Below are 19,429 nucleotides of genomic sequence, written 5' to 3' on the forward strand. Positions count from 1 at the left end.
TTCGATCTTACAACCCTGAAATCACCACCTGAGCTGAAACCAAGAGTAGGATGCTTAACCACCTGTGCCACTGAGGCGCCCAAGAATTTATCCCATTTTTACAAATTGAAAGACAAAACTCTACTTTTAACAATAGGCTAAATGTTTTAACAAATAACTTGTCAAATTATAGTGATATTATCTTTTCCTTACCGTGAATATATAGAAGCTTAAACCCAAACTCTGAATGCTGCCGTGTCCCTATTTTACTTTTCCACTCTGAGTTCTTGCCACTGCTCAGAAACACACTTTCTGCTTTAAAAAGGTTACTCCTCCTACCAGGTCCTCTAATGATGCTTTAGCTTTTATGCTTTAGTAGCTCCCTATGACAGAATATATTCTTGTTTCCTTACCTGCCTAAATTCTACCCATCTTCCAAGTCCCTCACCAGCCCCTGCTGATTCCATTATGCCTTCCTTGAATCTAGTCTGTATGATCTCTCACTTCTCTGAATTTTTCTGGTATTCCTGAAAATGGTCCTCAAGATGGCCCCGGAACCAACCCTCTACCACCTCCTAGCACCTACCATGTTGTAGATTACAATGTTTAATTTCCTGAAGCACAAAAACCTTTTTGTTTGTTTGTTTTCCTTTTTTTTTTTTACCTTTCTCAAAGCCCTATGAGGGCTTACCTTTCTCAAAGCCCAAATTTAACTATTTGGCCAAAGTCAAAACTTTTGTGGAAAATGAGACAGTTTTTTGAGAAAAGACATAGCATCCTTCATGCTATCTTTTCATATATTTTCTTTGCATCTTATCTACCCACCATTCCTTCCATAAGTAATTTTAATTCTTAAGTTTTTATTTGCATTCTTTAGTAAACCACCACACAAAATATGTTTTTGATGCTATTTGTTGTTGTTTTAGACTTTGGCTTGTCTTAAGGTAACATATCATTATGAAGTTTCTTTTAAAGGACCTTTCCTTCAGAAAGTGCTATAAAATCATGATGGGGTGATATCTAAATTATAGAGATATTTTTGTAGGGGACATAGAAGCACTAGGAAAATCATGAAGTATGCCTTCCTTTTTTTCCATTTTCATACATGAGAAATCAAGTTAAAATGAACAGACGACTGTAAGAAAGAAAAAAAATTCAAAGCTGTACAGCATGTGGCACTGACCGATATGTGTGGAGGGGTACGGGAGGATGCTTTCTCTTTGTGATGATGCTGCTGGCAACTCCAGCCTGAGTGCTTGGGTGGACATATGACTGCAAGGAAACTTACGGGGAGTCCATAAGTCATACACCTTTGCTTTTTAATCTCAATAACTTACATTCTTATTCTAATGCCTCAGGTCTTTTTCTCAATTCCCACGTACTTTCTGGTTGCATGGACTCTGAATCCTCCAGAGCAACGAGGACAGCCTGACAAATGACCACTCACCATCCTCCTCGAAGAGAAGTCCCATGTGCGCATGCGCCTCGGCTTCTTTCTTCCCACCGTCAATTTTGATCAGTTGAGCAATCTTAAAACATCGTTCGTAGAAGTAGTTCCTTACCCATTTGTCTTCAGAATTATTGAAGTAACAGGCCAGTGCATACAAGTTATTATAGACACCTTCGAAGTATTCTTCAAAGAAAAACATAAACTGCATTAGAAAAATGTTTCACAGCATGTCCCTTCAAATGGCAAACCAACATAGTGACATTTTTTTCCTTAAAAACATGATTAGCTGTTTTTAAAAATGGAATGCAAAATTCAGCTACTGTATTTTAACCACTAAAACACTTACGTTAAAGGATGTGCACACACAAAAAGCAGCAAAAATCTTTTTGAAAACTTAGAACATGTTAGAAATTGACATATTCTTTGGTTGAAACACTAGACTTTATATAAGACTCAAGTCAGGATAATATGTACTAGAACTGTTCTCAGTTCTTGTGGAAGAAATGAGAATGTGTTATCATCAAGTACTTTTCCCATTAAAGATTTGAAGAGATTGAGATTCAAGAGAAAGCAATGTTCCTAACCATCGCAAAAAAAAAAAAAAAAAAAAGTTAATGAAGAAAGCAGATAAGATATGAAAATAGCAAAGTATTTTTACCCAGAAGGAAAAACAATCATGAGCTTATCAATATAACAAATAATGGTTGGGATGACCCTATAAGGTCCATATACTTTCTGCAATATTTCCAGTGATACAAGTTACTAGCAATGTTAACAAAGAGTGGGTTTCTATTTTCTGAGTATCCTTTTCTGCAAATGCATTAATACTAGTCATCCTTCTCACTCAGACAGTTATTAGTTTATTGGTTGTTAGTTTTTAAACCCTCCCTTTTTTCCTAAAGTGGCACCTGACCTATTTGTACACAAAAAGTGCATTAATAAATTGTGAATCAATCTTATAAGCCCCACTGCAATCAATCATAAACTTGGACAAAAATGTGTGTGTTAATAAATTGTGCCTCAGTCCTGTAAACTCCACTCTATTGGTGAATAGGAACAAATTAATAATCTTTACATCTTTTTGCATCTGTGCTGAAAGCACAGTTGTAGACACGTGGTAACCTCTGGATTACCCTTCCAAGGCTTTTTTATAACAATCATTATCTATTAGAATTCACTGATACCAATTATTCACTATAATCAGAAGAGTCAACTCAAATATTCCTGAAAGGATTACAATTATGAAAAATATTTATACATTGCCCACTAGTATTCCTGTAAGATTAAAATCAAAAGGCCCAGAAAAAAATGAAACAAGGTTGATACAACAAAAGGCAATTTTCAATAACTGTACATAAGTTACTCTAATGTTTCAAAAGAAATTTCTAAAACTTATGTCATTCCTTTACATCTGCTGCTTCATAATTTCATAGGAAATTAAGATTCATCTCAAAATAAGCATTATACCTAAACATTAAAGAAGGAAAAAAAAAAGGTCTCCCTGTCTCCCTATTTTTGAATATTTTTTGAAGGAGCTGGGGATTCTGGAGAGCCATTCTGCTTTTAAGGTTACTCAAAATAGGCAAGAGCTTAGGTGAAAAGCAGTAAGTAACGGGAGTTATTTACTTAAAACAAATACTCTCAGAACTGACTTCTCTTATGTCTTATCTTTCCATTGTGAACCTTCTACCTAAGGTGAATGGAGCGCTAAAGTCTGTTTTGTAATATTTTATATTCTTTGTCATCTTTAGTGCTTAGGGAGTTATGATTTTTTTAAAGTCTGTAAAGCATTCTATATCTTCCATTTTTAAAAGTTATATAAAGAGCTTCTTTAAAAAAAGTGACCCTAAATTAATTTTTCTGATTTTTAGTAATTATACCTTAATAGAAAAACATTTCCAATATTTCATAAAGTTTTTTTGAGAACAAGTTGTATAAGCTATAAAGATTCCATATTTAAAGACCACTTGTCAGCTAAGCTCTTTTCCACAGAAAAAATGGAGTAATTTTCAGAGTATTAAGTATAAAGGAATATGTCAAGTTTTGAATCTTTGAACAATCCAAATATATGGGCTGTACCCTTTACCTTCTAAGCAGCCTTATCTCTTTGCTTGTAGACCACTTACTTGAATTGTCAGCAGATATTTACAAGACGAAAATCATTTTTGTTGTTGGTTTATTATTTAGATCAGTATTCATTGTGCTATCTAAAAATAAATTATTTCCATGATGAAATAAATTTGGAAAATGCAGTTGCTAATTTCCTTCTTTCAGTGACCACACAATATGCATCAGCATGTTAAAGGCTCTGGTAAGTCCTGCAATCAACCAACCTGCTTAATGTCCATGTTAATTCATCTGGTGTTTCTCAAACTTATTTTACCAGATAATTATTTTTGTTTTGCTTTACATAAAACCTGTAAAGATCCTATGGGACTCTGCTTGCATAGAACATACTTGGTGTATCTTAAATAAATGTTATTAGAAAAAAATTGCTGCTTAACCCTTAACAATAATTTAAAGTCAAGTGTAAATAATGTTTGAATTATCTATTGATTCAGTTGCCCATTACCATTATTGCCATCTCTTCTCTAGCCCCATGGGGCACAAGGCCCTAATCATAATATTACAGATGGTACAGAGATGATTTACAACAATGGGTAATATAAAAAATGTTATTAGGGCCCAAAAAACCCCCACCTTAACAAATGGAAAATAATCGAAAAAGAAATGACTGGCTTACTTAAAGTACTTCTTTGCTATAAAACAGCAAGTGATGTTTTGCAGAGTAATTTAAATAACTCTAGGTTCCTGCTCTGTAAGTCTCAAGAGACAGAACTGACCCAAGATGACTATTGTTAGTGCCATAGCTTTGATTAAATGAACTTCATTGTGACCCTAGAGTGATAGTCTTTCCAATGAGAAGCAATGAGAAAGCTAAGAGATACAATACTTCAGGAAAATTTTTCTCAGATTCCGTATGTCTCATGACCATATAGGATGGAATCCTGAGACACGATTAACAAATGTTTATATTCTAGATTAATAGTGTGTGTGTGTGTGTGTGTGCATGCATTTTTTAAGATTTAGGATTAATTCAAGTTAGTAAGAGTGAATGTGTTTATCTCATTTTCTGGGATGTTTTTAACCCTTATCACATTTTCTCTTCAATAAAATTCATGTGTTAAATGTGAGACAATTATACAATTTTTTTAAAACACATACAAATATTCACATATACTTCAACTGAAGTATTTCCAACAATGTTTTTTGCAATGATTTTCATTTTCTGTATTTCAACCAGGCAAAAGCCAGTGCATTTTGAAGGAGATAACCTTAAAGAAGAGTTATTCTGAGCAAGAGGTAATTTTATTTCATTTAGCAAATGCAACTTAGTTATGATGAATACATGATAAAGACACCCAGTAAAGAAAATATCTCTTTACATATACCATGTGTATAAAATATTGAGTACTATAAAGTTTGGACTTTGTTAATTTTTTGAATTGGAGAAACAGCTTTATTTAAATGTTTAGTTACTTTTCTTTAATAAAAAATTAAAATGTTTTCTACCTTAAAATAGACTACTTAGCATTTTAGTTTCTTCATAATTACAAAATGCCTTATGACAAGTTTCTCATATTTATGTAACAAGTGATGTATTTAGCTCATATTTATGCTACTCAAATGAAAGCCTCTTTTTAAAACACTTAGTGAATATGATGAATTCAACTTGAAAAAAATGACTAATGGGAAAATTTTATCTTGCTCAATTCTATTTTCAGTGCAAATATCACTTCAGAATTTGGAGCTGAAACTAGAATGTAGATTTTTTACAATAACATTTTTTATTTATAATAGTTAATTTCTTGAGAAATTAGATGTCACATTTCAAAATTTGCCAAAGGATTCTATTTTTAAAGTCAATCCTGCAGTTAAATACTTTTCATAATACAAATATTCACCTCCTTTCTACACACACACACACACACACACACACTCACTTGTGCTGTTAGGATTTTTGTATATCTCCTGTTTGTAAGCCAGGTGACAACCTGATGGGAAACACGTATTAACACCACTATAGAGGCTGAGAGACTTTTGCTGCCTCTCTAATACAGTTCCATGTCCCCATTAATTTTCCCCACTGTAGCACTGGTTGACAAAAAGTTGTGTAGTATTCTATTTTCCCATAGGAAGCTCTGAAATGAAATATAGGCATTGTTGGGACCCAAGGTTCTCTTTTTGAGCCCTATGGTGTTTTCACACAGAAAGTTGAAGAAAATAATAATTTAAACCACCAAATTTATATGCAAACTTTAGGATTTCCTTTCTTTGATTATATAAAATGACCAATTCCTAATATGTAACTAGGAAAGCCTCATGACAATGATATCAGTACAATTATAGTAGAGATTAAAAATTTTCAATACTTGAAACATTGACTTTCTGGAAAATTTTGGATACAAAAAAAAGGGAATTTATTAGAAATGATGTGATGGAAAATATAAAATTAACAGTTTTAGTCATAATTATGATTGCAAGCTTTTCATGTCTTCTCACTATTCACTAATAAAAATTCTCTGATTGAAATCTGTAGGACTTATAGATAAGACCTTCAAATTCCATTATATAAATACTAGAAAATCAGTACAATTTTCAAGTTATAGTACTCTTTGAAAGTATCTCATCAGTAAAAGTCAGTATTCAGATTACATATTTTTAAAACTACGGAAAGATTAGTATTCAAGATACAAAAGATTTTGACACATTGGAAAATTCTGGAGATGTGATCAGGTGCTATGCATTGTCTTCCTGGCTTGGAATGACATCAGCAGGATGCCCGTGTGTCTGGGCAGCTTTGTGATGCAGCGGTTCCCTATCACGTATCCCATACAGATGCTTAGATGTCTAGAATGAATGGTGCTCAGGTGTCCTATGTTTTGAATTCATACATGAGACACTCTGGAATCTTCCCCCAGGCTCACTGTTCCGTTCCTGCAGCACTGCTGCCCCCAGTCCCTCCACTCACCTTTCCTTTCAGCTGCCTCAGCCCTGGTCAGGTAGTGGTAGAAGTGATCCAGCTTATCAGGCTGTTCTTCCAGAGGTCTCTGCAACCACAAAAGGGACCTAACCCTCGCGGTTTCCCGCAGAGCATCCCACTTCTCCATCAGGGCGAAGAGCTCGCTAAAGGACTTGTGATAACCATCTCGCAGCATGTCCACACAAATGTTCTTCTTGTATGAGTTCCGGTAACTGGGAATAAGAGACCCAACGCTCAGAACATTATTTTAATCCTTTAAATCCATGCAGTGTTTTTCTTGTCTAAAAACTCAAGGTTGAATCGTGCTGCCCCCCTTTTACTTTCCTGAGTGAAAGCTGAAAACTCTCTTTGCCCCAAACACTTATAATTGAACAACTTCAGTTTAATGAAAGATGCCAGGAGCTACCCAAATACAGTAATTTTAGTAAAATTACATTATAAATATATCAGTTCCAGAGCTAAGCTCCCTTTAAGGACAGATAAAGAAGTTGACTGATGTCAGTCCATTCTGGCTGCTAGAACAAAATATAGTGACTGAGTGGCTTACAAACATCAGAAATATGTTGCTCACAGCTCTGGAGGCTGGAATTTCAAGGTCAAGGTGCCAGGATGGTCGTCTTCTGGCAAGGGCCCTCTTCCTCGCTCTTGGCTGGATTCTTCTCACAGTATCCTCACATAGTGGAAGGGGCTTAGGGATCTCTCTGGAGATCTTTTTTTTTTTATAAGGCACTAATCTCATTCATGAGGGCTCTGCCCTCATGACCTAAGCAACTCCCAAAGACCTCAATTCCTAATACTATCACCTTTGGGAGTTAGGATTTCAACATATGAATTTGGGGGAACACATCCAGACCATAGCAATTACAATATCCAAAAGTACTTGATATACTAGCCTCCCGGTAAAACAAAACAAAACAAAAATATGCCAAGCAAAAATTAAACATGCCATTTAATATTTTAAAAATGCACTCTACATTAAGCAGCTTCATTGTATGTTATGGAAGTTCATTCATTCATTCATTCATGCTTGGATGTTTGGCTCGAAAATGTTTATTAAAATCTATTACTAAGTATATTTGAAAAATATTTTCAATTAGGATTAAGCTAATGATTTGTCAATAATTCACTTCTAATTTAATGATAAATCATATGCAAAGAGATAAAGTGACAAATGAATATTCCATTTATTTATTTAACAAATAGCTATTAAATTTTCTAAGTGGAAGGCACTGTTCTAGACTGAATGGGTTCATTCTCCTTGTGAAGTTTGTATTCTAGTGGGAGAACACAACCATCAAGTGAGTAAGCAAATAATAAATAATTTCAGATGATGAAAAGTACTATACACGAAATAGGGTTATGGGATAACAGCTGTGTGGTGGCTATGATTCCACTTAATCAGCAATCAGAGGCCAAATCAGAGGGCTACTAATTATATTACATTTTTCTAAAATTAGGAGACAATTAAGTATTTAGAACAACTGACATAATGTGATACTACTAGCAATAAAAATTTCAGTGTGGCAGGGAAACAGCCTAGAATTAGTCAGAATACTCAAGGTTTAGCCCAGTTCTACCCAACCTCCTTTGACCTCATTTCATCTCATTGGTAAAATGTGCATATCAATATATGTTTTAACTATATCACAGGATTCTTCTAAGAACAAAATTAAATTACGCATGTGAAAATGCTCTGAGAAATGTACAATCCTGCACTACCGGTTCCCAACTCCTGGCTATGCAATAGATTCATCTATAGAATTAAACAAACAAACAAACAAACCAAAAATGCCCAGATTCCATCCACCAAGAATTTCTTACTCAGTGGATCAGCTTAGGTATGAAACAAAACACATAAAGAGAGGTCAAGAGACGAGTGATGAGAGAAAAGTTTTAAAAGAAAAGATAGGACCTCAAAGCCATGGTAAGAAGTTTGGACTCCAAGATAGGAGCGAGGTAGAGGTAGAACCATTGAAGGGTCTGAGTTAGGGAAATGACTCCGTGAGATTGCAGCTCAGAAAAATCATCTGGAAGGAGTGTCCCAGCTGAATTGTTACCCTCCCCAATCCGGCAGCCAGATGCACGGCCCCTATTGTAATAGGACTCATCCATAAAGAGAATAAGTAAACCACATTCCTAGGCTAAAAGGTCAAAAGCCATCATCCTGCATGAGACCAAAAACATATGATGTGGGGAAAAGAAGTAACAGAATTTTGTTTCTGCCCTCTAGTCAAGGAGAGTATCTCCAAGGAGGAGAGTATGAAGAAGGGGCAGCGAGATGCTGCAAAAGCCATGTCCTCTCATTTCCTTCTTTTCTACCTGCCCCTACACAAGGTATAGCAAAAGTAGAAGAGGACCAGAACCAACCATTATAATTTCCCATAACTCCTGAATGGTATGGGTGAAATGCCGTTAACAGTCTAGTGGGCTCCACGTATGACACAAAAGTTAATGGAAAGAGAGGGCTGGTATATCTGTCATAATGTCACTGGCCACAACAAGGGAGTGTGTGCTAACATGCTCTTGTATGGGCTGCCCACTGGGGATTGAAGAAGGACAAGCTGTAACTCTGAGAATAAGAAGCATCAGGGAACTATCAAAGGAGTCAAATCAGCATATTTCCAGATCTGACAGAAAAGGATGGATTGAGTGCATCAGAGGTGGACACCTGTATAGAACCCCATAGGTTTAGAATGCATTCAACTACAAGTAAGAGAACTTGTTTCATAGTGCCTTTAAAACTAAAGGTTTCCACTTATCACAGCACAAGATGCCTAAAAGTAGGCATCTGCTGGCCTTGGTTCAGTGGCCTGGCAGGTTCAATGCATCTGGGATTATCTTAATTTTTCCCTCATGCTTGTCCCCTGCTGGTCACTGGAGGATTGCTATAACTTCAGATATTGTGCTCACCTTCAAGGCAAGAAGAAAGGGGAGGTGGTGGCACCAGAGGTGTCTTTCCCTGTTATTGGGAAAAACAAAAGCATTCCTATAACTGTTAGTAGATTCTCACTTTGGTCCTATTGGCCGGAACTTTGTCATATGGCCACCCCGTGCTGCAAAGAAACTGGGAAAAGCAAATATCCTGTTCTTGGACACATTGGTCTCCCAAGCAAAACTAAAGTTATGTTAGCCAAGAAGAATGGAGAAATGAGATACTAGATAGGCAAATTCAAGGTCTATAACAAGGTCCTAGATTAAGATCTGCAAGTAAATACTGACAAACCCCCAGCCCTGGAGTTGCCAGATAAAACTGGGCAGGATGCCCAGTTAAATTTGAAATCAGATAAACAATGAATAATTTTTTTTTAGTATTAGTATGCTCCAAATATTGCATGGGACATATTTATACTAAAAAAGTTTTTTGGGTTTTTGTTTTTTGTTTTTTGTTTTTTTTAAGATTTTATTTATTTATCAGAGAGAGAGAGAGACAGAGGCAGGCAGAGGGAGAAGCAGGCTCCTTGCCGAGCAAGGAGTCCAATGTGGGACTCGATCCCAGGACCCTGGGATCATGACCTTAGCCGAAGGCAGAGGCTTAACCATCTGAGCCACCCAGGTGTCCCAGTTTTTTGGGTTTTTGAAACTCAAATTGGATTGTATATCCTGTATTTTTATTTGCTAAATCTGGCAACTCTCCTCCCCTCCACCCTGCACCAGCACTGTGTTGTTTCTATATAAGAAAATAGGGTGAGGGGAAGAGGTGTCAAAATCTTGAATAATCTGAGAAATCACTGAATTGGACTCACATTACCTGAGAGGGACAAGATTAGATTTTTACATGAGGGAGGATCAAGGCTCAGGGCCAGGAATTAAAATTAAGTTATAAAAAAAAAAAAGGCTTTCGATTTAGCATCCTTGAGTTTGTGAATCTGAAATTTACACCTGATCCTAGAGAACGGCCAGGAGGAGGGTAGAACTGGGAGCAGGGTGAAGAGATGGTGGTCCTGGGAAGGACAGGCCACAGAGGCTGAACCAAAGAAAAGGTGGAGGGAATGGACAGAAGTAGGTGGATTCAATACATATTTAGGAGATAAAAATATTAATTCCATAGTGACTGAGTGGGTGTTGGGGGTGGAGGAAAGGGAAGACCTAGGATGACAACCAGGTTTTGAGGTTAGATCACAGGTAATTGGTAATTTGTTAAAGAGAAGAACACAAAAGGATGAACAGCTTTGGGGAAAGATAATGAGTTTGGTTCAGATAACTTGAGTGTGAGGAGGCTGAAGGGACAGCTAAGTGGTACCTCCACAGTGGGGCAGCTTATGGGGGAATATAGGAGAGTGGAGGACAAGGGGCTGAAAATCCAGTCTTGCTTCAAGCAAGCACTGTCATCTTTGTAAGGTTATGCCTTGGAAGAAAAGAAAATTATAAATAAATAAAAATTAGAACATTGACTTTAAGCAATAAAAATAAACACAAGCCAGGAGGCCACCTATGTTCTAATCTCATATCTCTAATCTCAACAGAAATGCAAGAAAATCATTCTGTAAGCCTTATTTCCTTCACCTCGAAGGTGAGGGTGTTTTGATTGGATTTGGTCCACTCAACATCTAGTTCCATTTCCACAGGTGGCAGCACTCCAAAACACTTTTGGAAATGACCATTTTCACACTGTGGGTCATCTTGGTGGGATTTGATCTTAAAGGCTCTCTAAACAACAGGTGGGTCCCCAGTGACCATTAAGGCAACTGGTTCCTCTCCCAGAATTTTGAATCTTGAGGCAAGAAACACAACAAAGGTTTAGCAAGTTGTTGCAGTTCAATCATCTTGGGATGATTCAGCTTGTTACCCAGTATCCTTCCAAAAAATGGTTTCTACTTTATTTAGTCAGAATCAGTTCCTGCTACCTGTGACCAAAGTACAGAATGGATTCAGAAGGGACTGTACTAAAATGGTTTCCAAGACATTTTTCAGCCTCAAAACATCCATGATATGTAACTGCTATCAATTTTTTAAAATTTCTGGTACATTTTTTAAAAAGACCATTCTTTGTGTAAGAGATTTCAAATAGAGATGTATTTTAAAATGCATAAATAACTATGCTGATATCATCTCGATTTTCTATACACATTCATGTGTGCACACATATGCATATGTACATATATGTCATTGTTTGAGCCTCATTACTAATCTGAAAGCCAGAAAGAGCAATTAGTGATTTACTAAATAAGTTCCTATTTAAATCTTCATAGTTAATGCAAATTATTTCTTTTAAAAATTTTATTTATTTATTTGAGACAGAGAGAATGAGAGAGAGAGAGCACATGAGAGGGGGGAGGGTCAGAGGCAGAAGCAGGCTCCCCGCCGAGCAGGGAGCCCGATGCGGGACTCGATCCAGGGACTCCAGGACCATGACCTGAGCCGAAGGCAGTCGTTTAACCAACTGAGACACCCAGGCGCCCGCAAATTATTTCTTTTAAACAAAATAATTTTCTTTTATTAAAATGAACTGACCATCTGGAAAAAAAGTATATCAATTTCCACCATTATGTTTGGATTTCTCAGGTTTTATATTTCATAACAGAATCACAGGCAAAGTTGACTTGCTTTATGGAAAGAAAATTTTTTTAAACACAAATAGAAATATAGATAGGATTCAAATTTATTATTTTGTTATTTCATTTGGAAACAAAGTTACCAGCCTTTGGTTTCATTTGTATATTAAAACCAATATTAGCCAAAATGAAAATATATTCTCTGTAAGTATCAGAAGAAAAATCTCCTTGACCTAAAAAGTCGCTATACTGGGCAGAAATTGAGAATTCTGGTAAAATTTATGTAGATTTGATATTATGGAATTTGAGAAAAGTTTTCCTGACAGAAAATATGCCATTCATAGGAGTAGAAGTTGTGACATTCATGGATATGCTAGACTCTATAAATCTATACCTTGAGGAAGATATCTGTCATTGCAGATACCCAAGGTTGCACCCAAGAGATGTAGCTGGAGAAGAATGAATTTAGGAATGGAATTAAGTGGTCATCCATTCCATATGGATTTTATTACTATTTAGAGGCATTCTTCAAAGGAGATTCTGTACATTTTAAATTTACATAAAAATTGCCCTAAAAGATTCAAAGATTTTTTTTAAAAAAATCTATACATTTACAGAAAGTAAAACTGACCACTTTGACAGAACTTCATAGCAGTTGAATGTGTGGAGATGCTGAGAGATGGGGAGCTCTCTATTAAACAACCATGGAGATTTTATATCATTTGAAAATTCTGCCTTAAAACATTCTGAGCGGCTATTTACAGAATATCTACAATGTGATAGACACTGTGTAGGCATCATTTCTAACATATGATAACTCTACAAAGCAATACTTCCATTTTCACAGATAAAGAAACTATCTCCAGTGAGGTTGTGATTTGCCATGTAAGTGACAAAGCCATACAAACTAATAAGGGTCAGAATTGGAATTCATATCCAGGTTTCTGAGTGAAAATTCTGGTTTTTTTCCACTTTACCACATTGTCTCCTATTACCTCAGATTTGTTGGTTTTTCTTCCCTTTCTCTTCCTCTACACTTTTTTTTTTTTTTTTGCTTATTTGCTTTGATTGTTTCGGACTTTGTCATAATTGGACAATTACATGTAACTCTCAAATTTGAAAGCCGTTGCCTTTGTCCATGCTAATCCATGTTTGTGCTGGGTTGGAAAAAGAGATTAGTGTCATTTTGTGACTCTCCTAAAGAATCCCCTTCCTTAAAATGAGGAAGCAGACAGTAGCATCCATGAAAAGCAAATTAAATAGATGTGATTGTCACTCAAGGATATATGAAGTCTAATAAAAGAAAAACACTGAGAAAGACAAACATATGAAAGGATAAAAAGCACACACTTCTACAAATATGAAAAACATGAATAAAGGGAATGAATAGATATGACAGCTTATTTTATTTCTCTGAACTTATAGGTACTTATATTAGCTATTAGATGGATTTCCAAAATCAAAATGAATTATCTACTAGTCAAATAAATGATTAATATATTTAACATATTTTCTTCATAGGACAAACTCAAATACTGTATCAAGGTGAAGCTTCATATTCAGTAAATTATTTCAAAAGCAGTTTAATAAAAAATCATACTTTAAGACAAGATCATAAAATTTTTATTTAATCTGACAAAGACAAACTCAAAAGATATGTAATATCTAATCAAAAGTCAGGATAATACTTTTATTCCATTAAGTTAATATTTATAAGTCACTAGTGGGTTATCTATGTGTCAGTTATAACAGTCTTACATTCATATTGTAGGAATAAATGTTATTGGAATCACCTATGGGATAATTACATCGACTCTTAAATTAATACTTAAATAGCTTCAGTTAATATAATTTCCATGGAATAAAGTGAGTCACTATTCTTACCCATACTTTTCAGTGTAGGTAGATATTACATATAATTAGAATGGGAAAAATATATATTTCTTGAGACACATATTGATAAAGACCATATAAGTAATTTGGGTATGTTTTATAGTTTTTTGTGAAAAGAATAAAATTTTCCCAAAAAGCTAAAACAAAGATACGCCATTCCCCTAGCCATATAATATATATAAAGAAAGAGAAGTTAGAAAGAAAAAATATCAATTATATTTGAAGTGACTGAAAAGCATATAGAATTACAATGAAAACTGAAAGCGTTTTCTTAGTTTTACACGTTTAGGTTTTTAACAATTGTCAGATAATATCGACTAATACTGATTAAGAACTAACACTAATTAAGAAATGCACTATTATCACTCACATATATTTTTGTGTAATAACCATTGGAGAGTTGAGATTTTCAGGACTTTTATTTTCCATGTAGTTCAAAATATAACAAGAAAAAAAAGTTTCATTATGAAAAAGGCTCTTTTTAAATTTAAAGGATTTCCAATAAGTTGACTGGTCTCTGGGGGCATCTACTGGAAATTTAGCAAACTGCAGTCACATCATGCAAATTTAATAACTTTCATTATCCATCTTAATACAGATATTATTTTAATTGATATGTAAATAAGGTGACACTCAAAGAAGATAAATGTAAAGTTATGCATGGTATTCTATCTCATCCATCTGGAAACAGCAAAATAAGTAGCTGTCTATGAGATCAGTTAACAAATACTCAACTGTTAAAAATGTAAATAGGGCAGGTGGCATATTACAGATTAACAGTTTCCAAACCACTCAATTTTCATGTTTGGAAAAATTAGAAATATATTTTAGAGATAAACATACACATATTTAATGAGGCATTTTTATTAATCCAAATAAAATATATAAAAAGCATTTTTAATATGATGGCTTCTCTAAAACAAATTCATTTTGCATCTCAGTATATCCACCAATATAAATAACTTGATAATCACTGCTTATTTTCTATATGACTTACTTTAATTATTTATATGTTAATGTCTCAAAAAGTAGAATTTGTTATACTTGAAATGAAAAATCTATTTTTTATTATAATTAGTTATTAAAAGTGGAATTAGTCATTAAGATGAACATTGTTATTAATTTCTCTTAAACATTCTAGGTGAACTTCTTAAAGAAAAATGAGCATATAATAAAGAAAATACAATCACTGCAGCTTATGTATTGTTTAGCATATATTTCAATAAAGAAAATAACTCTTGTAAAAATATTCTTGCAGTTTTGACTAATCATGTTATAGGAATTTTAATGTAACAGCTTTTTTAACAATCATGATTTTCTTTGTGAAATTTATGGGTTATATTTGCTTTAACAGAAAATAAAAAACTAATTTTGAAGGTATATCTATTGTTCTATACTTACTATTTTACCATAATATACTTTAGATGTTGCTATAATTTTATATAAAAACTCTCCTAATAGATTGAAATACATAACATTTTACTTTGTTCCAAAGAAACACCACAAATGCATGTATTAGTTTACACTGTTTCTGGAAATCTCAGAATTGCTATCCAAATAAACGTGATACCACCTTTAATTGTATAAATTGAAAAAACCTAATCACCATAAAAATGTTACCAACAAATCAGAACATAAATATTAATACGGCAGGATTTTTGTTTCAGTTTAGATTTAGAATCATTTAGATAGCTGGACTTATTTGGTAACTTAAAAATAAATAAATAAAATCCACCTCCCAAGAGGTTACAGAATAGAATTCTTTTGTGATTTTTCTAAACAATTAGAAGTTTATTAACTTGAAACTGCTACATATGTCAGTGTGCTTCATATTTTCAGAAAGTACACATTTTTATCTATTAATAATCAAAGTTAGAAAGCCTAGTCAGACTGCCAACATTTTGAAAGTACATATGGAAATTGAAAAATGCCATTTGGAAAAAACTATTTAACCTACATTCAACCTTTAACTCTTTTTTATTTATTTATTTATTTATTTATTTATTTATTTTAAGATTTTATTTATTTATTCATGAGAGATAGAGAGAGAGAGAGGCAGAGGCAGAGGGAGAAGCAGGCTCCCCACAGAGTGGGGAGCCCGATGTGGGACTCGATCCCAGGACCCTGGGATCATGACCTGAGCTGAAGGCAGACGCTTAACCGACTGAGCCACCCAGGCGTCCCTTTAACTCTTTTTAAAAAAGTCTAACAATAACTAAGAAATAAAGTTTAGTCTATAATATTTTTTAAGTAGGACTATTACTAATGTAATTATCTCAACAAAAAATAAAATATTTAAAAATATGATCAGCAAAGAATTCTGCTAAGATTACAACAAAAATTCACTTCAACATGGGCGATTTTATTTAAAGATAAATGGAATATTCATGGAGAATGGAACAAAGATTATTTCTCAGATTCAATTAGATAAGAACTGATATTTAGCAAAATGTTAATCAGTCAAATAGTATTTTTGCTGGTGATTGTTACCCGATATCAGAGGAAAGCTGTGGTTATTTAGCAAACAGTACAGACTGCAATGTTACAATAGCTTTAAATAATTCCCTTAATAATATAAAGGCATTTTTTATGTGCATATCCTGTTAAAATTTATTTACTCAAGTGATTTCAAGTCAATCAAGTCTTTGAACCACAGAGATTGTCATCAATCAGGAATGAATAAAACTATTCATCAGTCAATATAAAGTATTACCAAAATATTTACCCATGTAGCTGTAACACACATTTTCTTTACTGAAAGATTTTCTCTACTAGAAAAAGATCTCAAACTTAACCACATTTAAAAAAGTTTTTCTTTACAAGTTTAGTGAAAAGCACTGGAAGAAAGACAGCTCTTTAGATGAGGTTAATTACATAATTTTTAACATGGTCCTATTACTTGCAAACTCCCTTGAGAAACTCAAACTTATTTAAAAATGAAAATGTTAAGCTAAAGACAGGACACGAGAAGGTATGGAATGAGTGTCATCGTTTCAGAAGAATTTTCAGGGAAGGTATTTCCACAGTACCACCATTGAGTCCAAGCACCTTTGGCTAAATGTGGCAGTCATACGGATTTCTGTGTTGTTTTTTTTTTTTTTTTTTCAGATCACACTGTAACTTTCAACTACAGGAAAAGCAATTAAACATAAGCTGAAAGATAAAGACTGAAAATAATCTTAGGTTTTGGATTGAGGATAATGATAAAAAAAGAAATCTGAGTAATATAATTCTATTATAGTCTGTGTCCTAATACAACAACAATAAACATAAGAAAAAGAGGAGAAAACAAAAGGTAAGCTTTATACTACATGACTACAAACAATTGACTATAAACACCTATAAACATGATCACGCTAGCTCATAGAATCATGTTCTTCTATATTACTATTTATAATTTTTTTATTAATATAAAACCCCATACAATATAAGTCACTATTTTTTGAAACATAATCTTGTGACTGTTCTCCAAAATTTTTAATATTCTATTTTTTAGGAAATTTTGTCTCAAATATTATCATTTAAACTTTTTCCTTCAGCTCTTCATCAATACATCTTTATAAATTAAAGAACTATCAATTTTTCATAGAAGTTGAGTGAAATGTCAACTTTTAATAAAAATGCAAAGCTGGAGAATATAAAGACAAAACTTAGTAAAAACAACAAGTTGCATTAAAAAGAAAACTTCAGCCCACTGTGTTCGTTTTTTACTAAAGTATGTCATACATTTTATCTTTGCAAGAGTTTGACGAGTTTTGCAAGTAAAATTCTGTTTCCTCTACACTTGCTAATAGTCATGAGAATCTGTAGTTTGCACCTTCCCATTAAAAATGTATTGTATTTTTTTGAAATTATTCACCCCGCCTTTTATCCAGATCATGTCTTTGAAAGGAGGAAGTAGATAATAAATGGAATAATTCATGATTTCCCATTAAATATGAAACTTTCTTTTGCAGAGTTTAGAAAATGAAGTTCTACATAATGTACAAAAGTTGATTAGAACTTTTTTAACCTTTTCAAGAAGAAACCTTTCACATTAAACAACTGCATGAGGAGGTTTCTTTGGGAAAAGTAAACCAATCAATTCTTTCCACCTATAGCTTTATCATATATATTCTAATGTTGTTCCTTCCCAACATATATTCCCATATACTACTTACCTAATTATTAAAATGATGGGAAGAAAAATAGTATACACTGGGCTATAAACATGACAAGTATCTAAAAAAATGTAACTGATGTTTAAATTACAAAGTCATAAATTAAAAATGAAAACAAAACATTATTCATACTCTTTCCAGCAATGTAATGGAAAATAGAGGAAAGGTAAATAATAAAACCTGCATTTAAATTTCTATTATTATTATGACATTTCTTCTAGTGTGGTAATGATATTTCATCATGAGAAGAAAATATATACCTTTATAAAATTTATCTTTACAAATGAGCCATTGGTATTCTGTTAACTACACTATTTTGTCTTTTTTTAATAAAATAAAAAAATATTAAACCAAATGATCGTTAGGCTCATGACTGCTCTATCATTCTATATTTCTTTAATAAGAAATCTGTAGTAAATATAACTGAGGAGAAATGTCAAGTTCTATTTCAGGGCACAGATGACTTCAATTCTTTGTGTTTTTAAGTTTCTATTGTGGAATAGTTTGTTTTTCACTAAACATATTTTAATTTTCCACATTTCAAAAAAATAAAGAATGTATTTTGCCCTTCCAAGATTGAATACTTAAAAGATAACTACCATAATGTAAGCCATATGAAGAACCTTTCATACTGTATGCTCTTTAATTACCATCACAAAGGAGGTTTATAATGTACACATGAACACTGAAGCCAGGATTTCTCACAGGCTTTATGTACACAATGATCAAACGTCCAAAACACACATTTAGTTTTACATTTAGGAAAAACTAAATTAAAAACAAAAGCAAATTGAATAATTTGATGCTCTGGTCAGACCATATCTGCATATAAATATCTTATTTTCCTGAATGTTGTATTAATTTTATGGCAAATATCTCAAACATTTAGAAAATTCTTACTTGTAGTAACTAAGAGCATAGGGTACATCACATCAAATATGTGCATCAATAAGAATATTATAAGAACAAAAAGAAGTATATGTCAAGAGTAAAATAAAAGAGCTTTGAATTCAAACTTAAAAAAAATACAAAATATACATATAGTAGGGATTATAACTTCCTTGAAAGAGAGAACATATCATTTGTTTCTTTTGTATTTTCATATAATAATGTAAATGCTAACAAAGTGAAAGCTTGTATAACATTATTAATATCAAACAAAATAGAATTCAGGTATAAAAAATTAAAGGGGCATATGAATAACAGAGATTCACAGATTGATTTACTGTGAAATAGCGCAATTAGGAAACAATACACCTAATAACATAGCTTCAAAATTAACAGAATAAGGAGAAATTTATCTTAATGCTTTTTTTTTTTCAGAAAATTACAAATAAAGTCGAGGAAAAAAAGGATTTGAATAACAATTTTCTAGCTTGATTGAAATAACAGGGTCAATCTATTAGTTTCT

General features: G+C 33.3%; 1 protein-coding gene across 1 annotated transcript in view; it reads right to left on the bottom strand.

Moving 5' to 3' along the window:
* The window catches only part of TTC29 (tetratricopeptide repeat domain 29), a 240,207-nt gene that overhangs the window by 202,954 nt on the left and 17,824 nt on the right, over positions 1–19,429 (bottom strand). Inside the window, exons 4-5 of the mRNA XM_064583312.1 lie at positions 6,462–6,685; positions 1,427–1,612 (exon numbers count right to left, since the gene is read on the bottom strand). Of these exons, the coding sequence (XP_064439382.1) occupies positions 1,427–1,612; positions 6,462–6,685 (410 nt within the window). The remainder of the gene's footprint in view (positions 1–1,426; positions 1,613–6,461; positions 6,686–19,429) is intronic.

This window comes from Mirounga angustirostris, unplaced genomic scaffold (assembly GCF_029215605.1).
Source record: "Mirounga angustirostris isolate CCGP_5_RB_7025 unplaced genomic scaffold, mMirAng1.0.hap1 SCAF_2, whole genome shotgun sequence".
NCBI classification, from domain to species: Eukaryota; Metazoa; Chordata; class Mammalia; order Carnivora; family Phocidae; genus Mirounga; species Mirounga angustirostris.